The sequence below is a fragment of the Abramis brama genome, assembly GCF_963993115.1.
Source record: "Abramis brama genome assembly, chromosome: 20".
Lineage (NCBI taxonomy): Eukaryota > Metazoa > Chordata > Actinopteri > Cypriniformes > Leuciscidae > Abramis > Abramis brama.
Window position 1 is genome coordinate 25,388,629 of NC_139982.1, and position 13,440 is coordinate 25,402,068.

Consider the following 13,440-nt stretch of genomic DNA (forward strand, 5'->3'; position numbering starts at 1 on the left):
GCAAAGCCTCTGTCCTCTCCACTTAAATTCTCTCTCCATCTGTCCTTCATCTCTGCCTTCACACTCTCTCACTTTGGTGTTTTTGCACATCCGTTTGTCACTACTCTGTCTTACCAATAAAAAACCGATTTTGTGCAGTAATCTGTAAACTAATGGGCTTCTTCCATTCTACATCCAACAGCAAACTACACTGCACAAATACGCTCAAGGAGCTATTTTTGTCCATCTGTGAAAAGAAACCCCCACATTTCCATTCCATGTGTATTTTCGCCTTTATCATACTTATTTACATGTTCACACAGCTAAATGCCCAATAAAATATATGTTGTCTGCCACACACGCAAAGCGAGTGAATAAAGACGTGGGAGTGCTTCGTGAAGCTACGAGAGAATGGAGTCCTTCGTTAGATCTTTGCCGCTACCACACAAGTCAGCCTTCCCACGCTCCCAGTGGGAAGAGTACAGCCCGATCCTTTAAGAACCGGGCTTTCACTCCGTGTGTACGGAGGAGTCTTTGGCACACAGTCTACTTCAACCCAAATGGTATTCAGAGAAAGAGCAAGAGAAGTGAAAACAGAAAATATAAAGGAAAGGGGAAGATGAGAGGGCAAACCAACTCCCTTTTGTGTCTTTGTCTCTCCTGCTGCTTCACGGCTATCTGAGCAAACTTACTTACCTCCCACTGACATTGCCTAAAAACATCTACTTCCTCTTTGTGTGCATGTATGTAAATATGTGGGGTGTGTGTCAGGGTTTAAATAGCCAGGTTTATGTGCCTCAGCTGAATGGCACTTAAGACATTCAAAGGAAAGGCTTTTGAAAGTGGGGCTTATAATACTGCACATTGTGAAGAAAAAAATACAGGTTTCATGGGTTCCTTGAGTGTAGTTGATTTCCATAAAGATCCAATAGAGTATGAAATGTCTCCCAGTCCTCAGATTTATAAGAATGTGTAAGTGGCATTCTTAGACTTAAGCCCTATTCGGACGGGACTAGTTTAACATGGAGAGGCGGGGTAAAGTAATAATTACCAGAGCTTCTCAGTGATTTTAGTCCTGTCCGAATGTGCCATCTCAGTAATCATTGGAGACGCTTGAAAAAGCATTCAGTTGTGTTCTAGATGCTGGGACGAGTCTGTAGCAAAACTCAAGTGTTTTCCACATACCATTCAGATCAGAAAGAAGATCGAAAGCACTTGTTAGAGGCACGAAACATCTTTTAGTGTTAGGTAAGTGCCTATTACCAACACAATCCAATCTGAAGTTAATTAATACATCGTTCGACCGGACATAACTGTTTTATAAATATAGGTATGTGTTTGCGCACGTGATATCAGGAAGCAACTTAATACGCACATGGCGACAGGAGGGTGAAGGCGATGCCCAAATCGAGTTACCCTTCCCACTTCTGCTAGTTTTACAGAGATATCTTATCCCGTGTGAATTGGCCATTAATATTACAGATGTTCTGTGGTAAAATTGCATTACTTCATCTACCCTTGTAAAGTTAATTCTGTCTGAATAGGGCTTTAGACACAACCTAGACTTAGACCTAAAAGCCAGCACTTTCCTTTAGCATACATACAGTGCTTGCTAATTTTACACGCTTTAAAGGGTCCATAGATGTACACCTAGACCCCACACTACAAAAAATTAAGCTGTTAGTATTACACACCAGACTTAGATCCAGACATAGACCCAAACAGAGATGCAGATGTAGAGCCAGAAATAGACCCAGACTTAGTTTTAAAATGTCTTCAGACATATAACCAGAATTACTCCCAAATATAGGCCTTGACTTATAAAATTAAGTTAGTTTTACACACTTCAAAATGTCTGCAGTCATAGACTGCAACATATACGCAAAAATACAGTACAGCCCAACTTATCAAATTAAGTTTGTAGTTTTAGACACTTTATTTATAAATATCCACAGAACCAGATTTAGACACCAACTTAGACCTTGACTCAGACTTTGACTTAAATTAGTGGTTAGTATAATACATAGACATAGTCTGGGTCTATGTCTAATTTAGGTCTAGAACTTAGGTTCGAGGTTGGAGACGTTTCCTAAATATCACACACAACAAAGAGTAACAAATTAAGCTGCTAGTATTACACTTTAGCCTGGTTTCACAGACGAGGCTTAGATTAAACCAGGATTAGGCCTTAGTTCAATTAGGACATTAAGCAGCTTTTATAAATGTGCCTTAGAAAAAGTAATTACTATTGTGCATCTTGAGACAAAACAATGGCACTGACATATTTTAAGATATGACAGTTCAAGTTGCTTGCAGTAAAACAGCTCAAACATGCATTTTAGTCTGGGATTAGTCTTAAGCCTTGTCTGTGAAACCGGGGGTTTATGTCCTAAGACAATGACCTAAACTTAGACGTAGACTCCAGCACTGGTCAGAGACTTGTCCTGAGTATCAACAGAGTAACATACAATCTAGCAAACTCTATAAAATCTCTGTAAATAAATGTTCACATCTGTCTGCCAGTCATATAATTTTGCTTAAATGTGTGATACATTTTTAATCATCAGTGGAACATACTAACACACTCTTCACTAATATACACGCCCAGGGAGAAAAAGTCTACGCCTCTTGATCGTGAAGTACAAAGCCAGCCTTAAGCTATCAAAACCAATCTCTGTAATCCTTTCCTGTATATGCAAATCAGGTCCAATTAGAACATATCAGACTTGTCCATTTGTAATCATGAGATGAATTTGCCCTGCAAAGCTTATGAAAATGCAGCTTTTAATTTGGCCTTTTATTAATTAAAAGTCTTCCACAGGAATCTCACTCGTGCTCATTTCTTGGGTTGTTAATTATCAAGAGTAATCCCGTTTAGCATGACAGTTTTGCCAAAAGCGATCTGCAGGGAGACACTTTCCGCGACAAGAGGATTCACTGTTTTATGTGTCTGTATTTTTTATAATGGGGTCATCCTAGTTTTTACAATGAAGGCATCTTTATTTTACAACCATATTATCTGATTTTATAATTAGACTCATAATCTTTATTTTATGCGATCAGATTTATTATTGTGTATGACATCAACACACCCATAACAATATCAAGGCAATTTGCATATTTTAATTAATAATAAGATATCAATAACATACCTAATCAAATATAGTATATTTTATTAAAATACTTTACCACTGAACATGACTACAGGTGCACTGGCTGTAAAATACAAAATGAAGTTATTTTGACTACAGGAATTTCATAACATTTTCCACTAATGTCTTAAAATTAAAATGTCTTAAAAACAGACTTTCCAGGTTTGGAAATCACACTTTTAAAATTCCCTGATATTTTTCAAATGTCCATGAAAATACTGAAATATTAAAAAAAAAATACTTTTTTCTTTTTTTATATATCATTTGATCATTGCATCAAAACCATCTCATGAAAGCATAAAGATGCTTAATAATATTATGCATGTTAAAATATGTACTCAAAACTCAATCTTTTTTTCTAAAATGGCAGGCAAAAATCTGTTACATCATCAATCAGATCTCAAATCAGTGGGACAAATGTACCAGTTCTGAGAGCTGATCTTCCAGCTGAGCATCGGCTCCAGCAAAATATTAGTTGAAAAAAGGGGCAAAACCGAACAGCGAAGTCATTATTTTCATGTAATGAGCCCAGTTTCTGGATTCTGTCCAGTGGACTGTGGGTAAAATGGGGGTTATGACGTCTATTTGAAGAGACTTCGTGAACATGAAGGACAGAGCGATAGAACAGATGGCGATATGAAAAGAGAGGGAAAGAAAGAAACATGTAGGCTGCAGGATGCATGGGGGACAGACAGTTAATGTAGAGTCAAACGCAAGCAGAAAGGTATTGCAAATAGGGTTTATCATTCACTGTCAGCAGAAGGCATGGGCAATGTGACTAACAGATAAGAACCTGTATTTCTGTTACACACGTTTAAGGGGCTTTTCTAAATTGTCAACGGTTGGAAAACGTTTATCAAATTTTCATGGCCCAGCCAAATAAATGTATATATAATTTTAACAATTGTGTCACACTTTGAACACACTGAGCCATGCAAGGTCATGTGAATGCCTAAAACAATGCTGTTTTAATCAGAAAGGTTATGTTATTGGTTAATTATTGGTTATTGGTGTGTGTGTGTGTGTGTGTGTGTGTGTGTGTGTGTGTATGTATATATATATATAATTTACTGATTTATTTAATATGAATAATATTAATATTAATATGTCTATTTAAATATTACAGTAGAGTATAACTAGAAAAAAGTATGTAGTTAAAAAGTATAATAGAAATATTATATTCAACTAATTTCTTACTATTTATTCATTTACATAACCTTTCTAGGCTTTGAAGTCACAGTTTTACAATTCATGGATATTTCCCTTTTTTATGGGAAGACTGACAATATAAAAATACTCTTCAGTATAACAAAAAGTTTAATTTCTTGCATAGCACCCAGAATGTCCCAAATACATAATAGCAGAAAATTATAACCTGCCTGTGATATACACCTCAAGGCAACGCACACAAATAACAGTCAACTAAAATTGTTTTTGTTATGTAACGTGACATCTTTGTTATTTAGGGAGTGCTGCAAGACATTTTAACTGACGCTTTTGTAAAAAAGCACAAAAGTGTAAACGTACAGTGTGCTGGTGTTGTTTACAGGTACAGCTAATCAAAGGGATTTGTTTAATTAAAACCCTGTGAGAATCCCTGAGAGTTATGCAAATACACCAACCACAAATTAAGCCGTTAAGTTTATCCGGTTGAATTGCTGCCGTATTAATCCATGTTGTTCTGTTGGTCAGCTACACAACTTTAACAATACACAAAAGCTGACACGGCTCGTCTGATATGTCATATTAACAAGTTCTCATTCCACAACGATGTCCAGACGGTTTCTCTCTTGTACGCACAGAAACAAGCGGTGACCCGCACCACCTTCTAATCACCATTGGCTTATAAAAGCGGCCTAACTTGTTTGTAGTGATTGATGTGGGGCACCATGATTACAGTTAATCATATCTGAGGCCTTTAATTCAATAATGCAGTGGACGGGAGTTCGCGTAAGTTCTGCATCTGAGAGAAATTGTAAAGTGATTATGAAAATCCCACTATGTGTAAAGGCAAAGCTCATGGGCTAATGCTGCTAAACCCCAATGTGCTAATTAAGGTGTAATCCTCCGTCAGGCAAATGTCAGAGTTTGTTGCCGCATTTTGCCACAGATAGCAGCCATATGTGTACAGTTCACAAGTAAGTAAGTACAGTAAACTCATAAGCGTTCATTTGAAATTGTTTACATGTCATTCTATGAATCGGGTGTCATTTTTACAAGCAAATGTATGTATTTTAGGGGCAGTCATGGCCCAATGTTAGTGAGTCAGACTGGTACCCCGAAGGTTGCGGGTTCGATTCTGAATACCGGCAGGAAAAATTCAGGTGGGGGAGTGAATGAACAGCGCTCTCTTCCACCCTCAATACATTGCTCAATACTTGAACAAGGCACCTAAACCCCAATCACTCCCTGGGCGCCGCTGCAAATAGCTGCCCACTGCTCCAGGTGTGTGTGTGTGTGTTCACGGTTTGTATTGTGTGTGTGTGTTCACTACTCACTGCTCTTAATTTGTGTGCACTAACTTTACCATACTTGGCCTTTACGTCACATCACATACATTTTAAGAATAGAATTTTAAGAATCTAATAGTTATTGGAGTTATATATTTTTATTGTAATTTATCTTGCATATTGCGTATATTACATATACACATCTGTCTATGGATCGCTTGATAGAGAGTCTGATTTACTGACACTTTTTTTTTTTTTTTTTTACGGGTGTTCAGATTAATGAAATGCACTGTGATGTTTCGGCATGGTGTCAGCTGGGACGACACACTCAGCAGGACGATGACAGATGGATGAGGTGCCCTGCATGTGTGAGTGTGTGTGTGTGTGTTTCGGGCTTGATGTTTACACAGAGCCACGTGAATCTCACTGGATGCTGTTCACTGCGGTGACGCTGTGTTTGACTGCTGCTGCGGCTGTCACAACAGTACTGTGTGTCAACTGATGGGAAAGATATTTTCTTCAAATTTGGTAGACTATACATATTTGGATAGAACTGTACTATGTACTATTTCTATTTAAGCAGCGATTTTGAAAATATTCCAGCATCCTGATGATATGGCCACTTATAAGATGCAGCTCGCTTGTGTTTTTTTTTTAATTACATTTTATCAAAATGTGTATACTTTTTACAATAAAAATGCATATTCTATCTAGTTTGAATTGCATTAGATGTTGTGTTGTGGCAACGTGTCATGAGTCTCAATTACAAAAAATATGTTCACAATCAGGGGCGCGGCGAATAAGGGTGCAGCATTTTCACAGGATTGTAAATACAACGCAAATTTTTGTTCGTTTACATTTATTCATTTTTAGCATTAGGTAATTTATTTGTAATTAACACTTTAAGTGGGCTATTAAAAAAGTATTATTTATATGTCGAATTATATATATATATTTTTTAAATTTACGCACAGAGTGTGACGACCTTTGCAGTGTGTGTAGAAAGTATTCGTATAAGTGAGTGCAAGTCCACCTTCGGTGTTGTGTAAGTTAGGCAGTTTTTTGTGTTTGTTTTGATTTCATGTCGCTGTGCAGGTTGTTTTATTGTATATGACAGTGTAAAGAGCTCAATAACCCTTTTATTTAAAGGCTTAATTTATGTCCCGTCGACCGGTCCGTTGTGCGCAGTCTAATGTCTCAGTGTGTTTGCGGTTTAGGGTTATCAGCGATACACATTGTGCTTTGTGGAGTTTTGACGTGTTTATAGACTCTAACCCTAACCCTAACCCTAACATTGTTTCTTTTTTGCAAATATGGTTTAGCCTAAAACATAAACCTAAAACATGGTTTAACGCTTTTATAACTCGTATGTTGATCATCGAAGTGTTAAAATAGCAGGACATCTATTCACTAAAAATAAGTTCTTAAAAAATAATCATATAAGGGTCCCAATGCTTTCAAAGGCTAGGATAGGAGTCATATTCAAAGTGTGATGCTGTTAAAACAATATCACAGAGTCTGAATTAAAAATAAAGGAAGTCATTTCCATGTCACTGATTTCATTAGCCAATGAATTCCTGAAGAAAGCCCATATGAGTGCTTTCATTGTGATTTGATTACACTAGCATAAACAAATGTGCACACAAAGTTCAGACACAGCTAATGTAAACGCGCTAATAACTGGCAGTCTTTGATCAATGGCACAAGTGTCAAGTTTGCGAGCAGGTCACTGTGTTCGGCAGTCTTTGGGAATTGTCAGCAGGTCACTTTGCAGTATGTCGGAGTGTCTTGGGGACTGTCAGCAGTCGGTTGATCGGAACAGGCCGTCCCTCCACCCCCAACCGAGCCAGATGCTCCTTGTGGGTCTATGGGGAGAAAGCTGCAGATGTTTCGCCTCCATATTCATCAGGAGACGAGGGTTGGTGAGCATCGTGCTACCCATAGGAAGTGGCCCACAGCTGGGTCAGCATGTCCCTCTAGGTATTCCTTCAGTCTGAAACATCTATCTCTGTAGTTTCACCTGAAGCTGACAGTCACACCTGTCAGCTCTAATGCAAGAGTGGGTACGAGTACCAATTCAAGACTGTAGACTGTGAGAGTAGATATGTATGTATGTGAAAGTAGAATGAGTGTGAATGTGAGAGTAGAAATTTATGTATGTGAAAGGAGAATGAATGTGAATGTGAGAGTAGAAATTGATGTATGTGAAAGGAGAATGTATAAGTGTGAGAGTAGAAATGTATGTATGTGAAAGGAGAATGTATGTGTGTGACAGCAGAAGAATGGATCTTGGCTTATACGGCCCCTCATACATGTATGCACACACACACACACACACACACACACACACACACACACACACACACAATACATATATATATATATTGCACTGGTAGCCAATTGCCGCTTGCATCAAAGTTAAGGCACTGATGTTTGTAAAGAACAACCACTGGCTTTGTACCCCTATACATAAAATCACTACTTCAGACCTATGGAAGTGGAACCTTCAGACCTACTTCAGACCTATGGAAGTGGCACCGTTCACTTCCAGAACGCAAGCTTCTGGAGGGCACATTGGTCTGAAGTAGTGAGTGGAGCCATCATCCCAAAGAGGCACACAATCATTTTCACTGACCCTTGACTGTTCCAAGCTGGTGGAATGACCTGCCTAACTCAACCCGAGCTGCTGAGTCTTTAGTCATTTTCAAGAAACTGCTGAAGATGCATCTTTTTCATCAACACTTGACCCATTAATACAAACACTTAATATTCTATATATATATATATATATATAAAAGAAATGCTACATGTATGGTGCTAGACTAACTGGGACTAGTCACAGCACTTGCATATTGTTGCTCTGTTGTTGGTTTGATTGCTCTCCTCATTTGTAAGTCGCTTTGAATAAAAATGTCTGCTAAAAGATTAAATGTAAATGTAAATGCCTTTGAAGTGACTACCAACAAGAAAGAGTCAACCTGACTTCCTCTCAATCCATATGTGCCCTCCTAGTTCTACTAACTTTTTGTCCCCTGGAATAACATACGACTCAGGTAGTGAGTCAAGCACTGTCATCCCATCCTCCACACAAACATCCACCCACCCACCCACCCAAAAAGACACACACACACACACACACACACACACTGATGCTCCTCAACTCCTCCTCTGACAGGAGGTGTCAAAGCTCAGATACTCCATACAGATTGTACGAGCACACACACATACTCCTTTAGCTTAGCACACAGGTGTGTTGACTCACAAGAGCATAAATCTGACTCATTGTGAGTTTTACTGTCAGACTTACGCAGCTGGTGCAGATGTTTCCAGGCTCTGGAAGTGGGGCAGGCAGTGATCGTGACTAAGGAGCAGGAGTTCCCCGCCAGCGTGTCACAGAGGTTTTGTTGCCTGAAGAAAACTTTCTGTGGGTCGACTGACTTCTCCAACATCTTCAGATGGGTCTAGAAAACAATTGCAAAAACATTTGCTTTAATCATTAGCCATTATGACTACTGATGCACCGACATTAAAGCAACCGAAAATATATCAGTTTAGGAGGGCTGGTTCTTTCACACTGCCAGTGATTTTCCAGAATCTGTGAGTGTGTTCACACACATCCCGTAAAGATCCCTTTTCCGGATTCGGTCGTACACAAATACATCATGTACCGTTCCACAAAGCTGGCGAACGATCTCAGCTTCAGCGCGGATAGTAAGGAGCTCCCTGGTCTCTGCTTTATTCTATTTTCCAGACATTTTTTCATTCTTTCTTTGTTGATGACGAACACAAACTTTCTTCTAAGAGCAACAAAATACCCTTTTACGGCATTGGTCCTGGCTTTTGTTCACACAGGGCGCGTTCCGGGACTGATCCCCGCAATGTTACTAGGTCCCCATCCCGGCATTGATCCCGGCATCAATCCCGAAACATGTTTGCGTTCACACAGAAGGCACTCTAGCAATTTTACGGCAATTTCCCAGGATCAACGTGCTGTGTGAAAGGGGCTTAGTTATAGTTGTTGAAATAATCTCTGGTTATAGCATGAAATAAACATCTGAAGACATGTTGAAAGAAATGTATCATGTCTCATGTAATCGCTCAATCAGTGTTCCAACCACGGAAAGACGTCAATAAAACTGATTGTAAACAATGTCACGTAATGTTACATACCACAGAAAAGCCATTCCATAAAGTGATAGTCAACTAGAAAAAATGACTAATTTTGCTAAATATATGCACTATATTATATTTTCATCATATTTTTACTTAGTCTGTGGTAGTAATTATTTAAAGTATGTTTGAATAAATGTCAGCCACCGTTTAAATGTTTACATTTAAATGCATACATCAGTTTTCGTAAAAACAAAAATTTATTTTGGTGAATTACTAATTATGACCAGGGATTATTATTATCTCCATTATCTCCATAGAGGACACATATTCATACAAAGAGGGTCATTTCAAACACCTGAAGGGTGGTGTACGTGTAAGGGTAGTGGTAAGCCAAGTAGCACACATCATCATCGTGGCGAAAGGTCACCGTGAAGGTCAGCGTGTAGAAAGAACATTTTTGACCTCTCCTAGGGCAGAAATTATTTCTGTGGAAGTCAAAAGCACAATTAGACACTACATGTGCAGTATATTGAACAAAGAATAGATTTCACTTTTTCAAGAAAGAGTACAGAAAAGCGAGGTGTAGTGAAGGAATGTGGGGTTAAATGTGAAGAACTGAAGCAAAATGCAAAAGCAAAGTACCTGTAATAGCAGATTTCAGAGCCGGTTCGCACCCAGTGTGGTCTGCCCTCCAGAGCCTCTCTTACAGAATACAACACAGGCTGCATGCCTGAAACAACACGAGACAATCACACAGTAATGAACCATGTCAAACAGTCAGCCATTTAAAGGTCATTCTGTAATTGCTTAACATGCAGATTGTTAGCTTTTGCACAAAAACAGAGACGATAAAAGTGGATGTTTTTAGTGTGGCCAACTGCCAAATCAAATAATTATAAAAATATAAAAATCAAATCATTTTTGGGTCTACCCTGAATTCAATAGGTAAACATGACACAGCTTTCTAAAAATGTGGCCTCAAGTTAAAAGAAGTTAAACTTTTAAAAAATGTCTCTAGACTATGTTGGCCTTTTTCCCCATTACATTCACCTGGAATTTTAACCGCAAAAGTGCACTGGCCCTTAGGATGCATTAAATTGGTTAAAAGTGACATTAAATACATTTATTATACTACAAAAGATTTCTATTTGAAATAAATGTTGTTGATTGAAATTAATAATAAATGTTTCTTGAGCACGAAATCAGCATATTAGAATGATTTCTGAAGGATCATGTGACACTAAAGCCTGGAGTAATGATGCCGAAAATTCAGCTTTTCCATCACAGGAATAAATAAAATATATTAAACTTAAAAAACTAAAAACACTGAATGAGGAAAGCTAAAATCACCAAAACAGTTATAGAGCAGTTATATTAAAATAAATAAATAAATCTTATCTGTTTAAAAAAAAGCTGACCGGCTCTTTCAATGGAAAGGCAAGACATTCCTTTCTTAAAACCAACACGCTGAACCATTTCTCCAAAACACTGACTCCCCGAAGAAGAGATGTTGACAGAGTTCCCTGAAATGCATTCTCTCAAAGTATATGTTTGTTGAGAGTATGTTTTACTCAAACTCAAATAAGGTCAAAAGTAAAGGACATCTCATTTAATATAGAGACATAAAACACTGACTTCGGGCCAGCACGAGTGTCTTAAAATGCCCAGCTGCACACCAAAATTAAGAAAAGGCAGTCAAGGGCCATTGAAAACGCTTTATGAGGGGAGGAACTTTAGAAATGTCGGAGCATTGTATTTTTCTGGGAATATATGGCTAGTGTCAGATTTAAGAGCTGCTCAGGCCCACTGCTGAGAGCAATGTGAGGCTATGATATGATTTAGCTGCTACCACTGTGGCATCTTCTCATGCCTGGTGTGCTGTATTTCTTTTGAGGAGAGGGATGTCAAAATCAGTGCCATCTAGAACAATCGTAGAATATACAACCTTACTGTGTGGTATTAAAAACAGCTCTTATAACCCTCACCTGGTCCACATAACAAACAAAGCATTGTTTACACAAGGAGTACACATTCCTGGATCAACTTATGTGGTGATTTGAGGAGATCATGTTCATACCACAAAATTTTATATTAAAAAAAGTGTACCTTGGATTAAAGTGTGCATAAATACCCATTGCTTCAATCATTTGTTGTTCTTTTGTTTTAGTATCATTGAGATACTTTTATAGTTTTTTTTTTTGTATTTAATTGTTGTGTTTTTGTTACTTATTATTTTATTTTTTTTAAATATGTTTGTAGATTTTAGTAATTTTTATTTCAGTTTTACTTTTAGTTAATTTGGTACGTCAAGTTAAAGTTTTTTAGATTTTATTTTATTTTATTTATTATTATTTTATTCATTTTTATTTTTAATAGTTTTAGTTAATTATAATAACCCTGGTTTCTAAAACAACATTTGCTGATCCAGGAATAGGATATACTACTTGTGTAAACCATATGGCTCCATGGTAGTCGCTAACGTATGGCTTACCGTAGTTATACTGGCTGTTTCCTTTCTCACAATTGATGATGTTGAAACGATAAGGCACGCTGGCCACCATGCCACTGACTTCAAAATAGAACCACTGATAGTGTGCAGAGGAGTTGACATCAGCATTGAGAATCAAATCATATTCATGACTGGGAAAGATAGACAGACAGGAGAAAATCAGACAAAGTGGGTGTAAGAGAGAATAGGAGAGAAGTAATGAGAGAGAGAGAGGCTGAGAAATGTGTTGCGTAAACGACAGAGAGAAATCTCTCTCTCCATCCCTATCTGTTGTTACGGCACTACATTTCATTTGGAAAAATATAACGTCGGCTCTTTTATTTAAGCGCATCGGAACTGCTCTGTAGACAGCGTCTTTGATTTGATCTTGCATGCGTTGACGAGACAAGCTTGCTGAAAGAGTGGAAACATAAGAATGAGGGAGAGAGAGTATGACTGCAAACGCACTACAAATGAGGCCCAAGGGCACTCGCCGCGCTGTCTGCAGTACATGGTTGAACGTCTGTGTGCTTGTGTACGTGCACTGTATTGTAATGCAGAGACTCACCTGCGGACTTGAATGGCTTTTCGCAGGTTCCCACTCTCAAATTTGGAGAAAAATCGAAGGGAACTGGGACACATATCAGTGGAACACTGTGGACTGAAGAAAGAAAGAAAGAAAGAAAGAAAGAAAGAAAGAAAGAAAGAAAGAAAGAAAGAAAGAAAGAAAGAAAGAAAATACAGGAAAGACAGGAAGGAAGGGAATGAGGAAAAGAGAAAGACATGGAGGAAATATACAAAAATGAAGGAAGGAAAATAAGAAGGAACATAAAAGAAATACAAGAAGGAAAGAGAAAGATGTAGTAAGGAAGGTAAGAAAATATAAAAATGAGAATAAAGGAAGGAAAAAAGGAAAAACAAGGAAGGAAGCAAAACAGAAAAACAATAAAGAAGAACAGAATGAAGGAAGGAAGGAAGGACATTTAAAGTAGAAGGGAAGGAAATCAAAGAAAGACAATGGAAGAAAGGAAAGAAGGAAGGAAAATAGGTTGAAGGAAAGGAGAAAGGGAAGGAAGGGGGGTTAAAGGAATTAAAAAGAGAAAGACATGAATGAGGGACAGAAAGAAGAAAAGGTGAAAGAAAAGAGAAAGAAAGGGACAAATTAAATTAATTGGAGAAGTCTGATAAACAGAAAAGCATGAATAGAAGAACAGATGAAAGAAAGAGAGATACATTTTTGGACAGCTGTGCTGATTGA

At 37.9% G+C, this 13,440-nt stretch overlaps 1 protein-coding gene across 2 annotated transcripts in view; it reads right to left on the reverse strand.

The window, feature by feature from the left end:
- agbl1 (AGBL carboxypeptidase 1) overlaps positions 1-13,440 on the reverse strand; it is a 209,140-nt gene that overhangs the window by 77,285 nt on the left and 118,415 nt on the right. For both annotated transcript variants that reach the window (XM_084095188.1, XM_084095189.1), the window contains 5 exons: positions 12,751-12,843; positions 12,186-12,334; positions 10,337-10,424; positions 10,050-10,179; positions 8,889-9,042 (listed from right to left, as the gene is read on the reverse strand). In XM_084095188.1, coding sequence (XP_083951314.1) covers positions 8,889-9,042; positions 10,050-10,179; positions 10,337-10,424; positions 12,186-12,334; positions 12,751-12,843 — 614 coding nt within the window. The remainder of the gene's footprint in view (positions 1-8,888; positions 9,043-10,049; positions 10,180-10,336; positions 10,425-12,185; positions 12,335-12,750; positions 12,844-13,440) is intronic.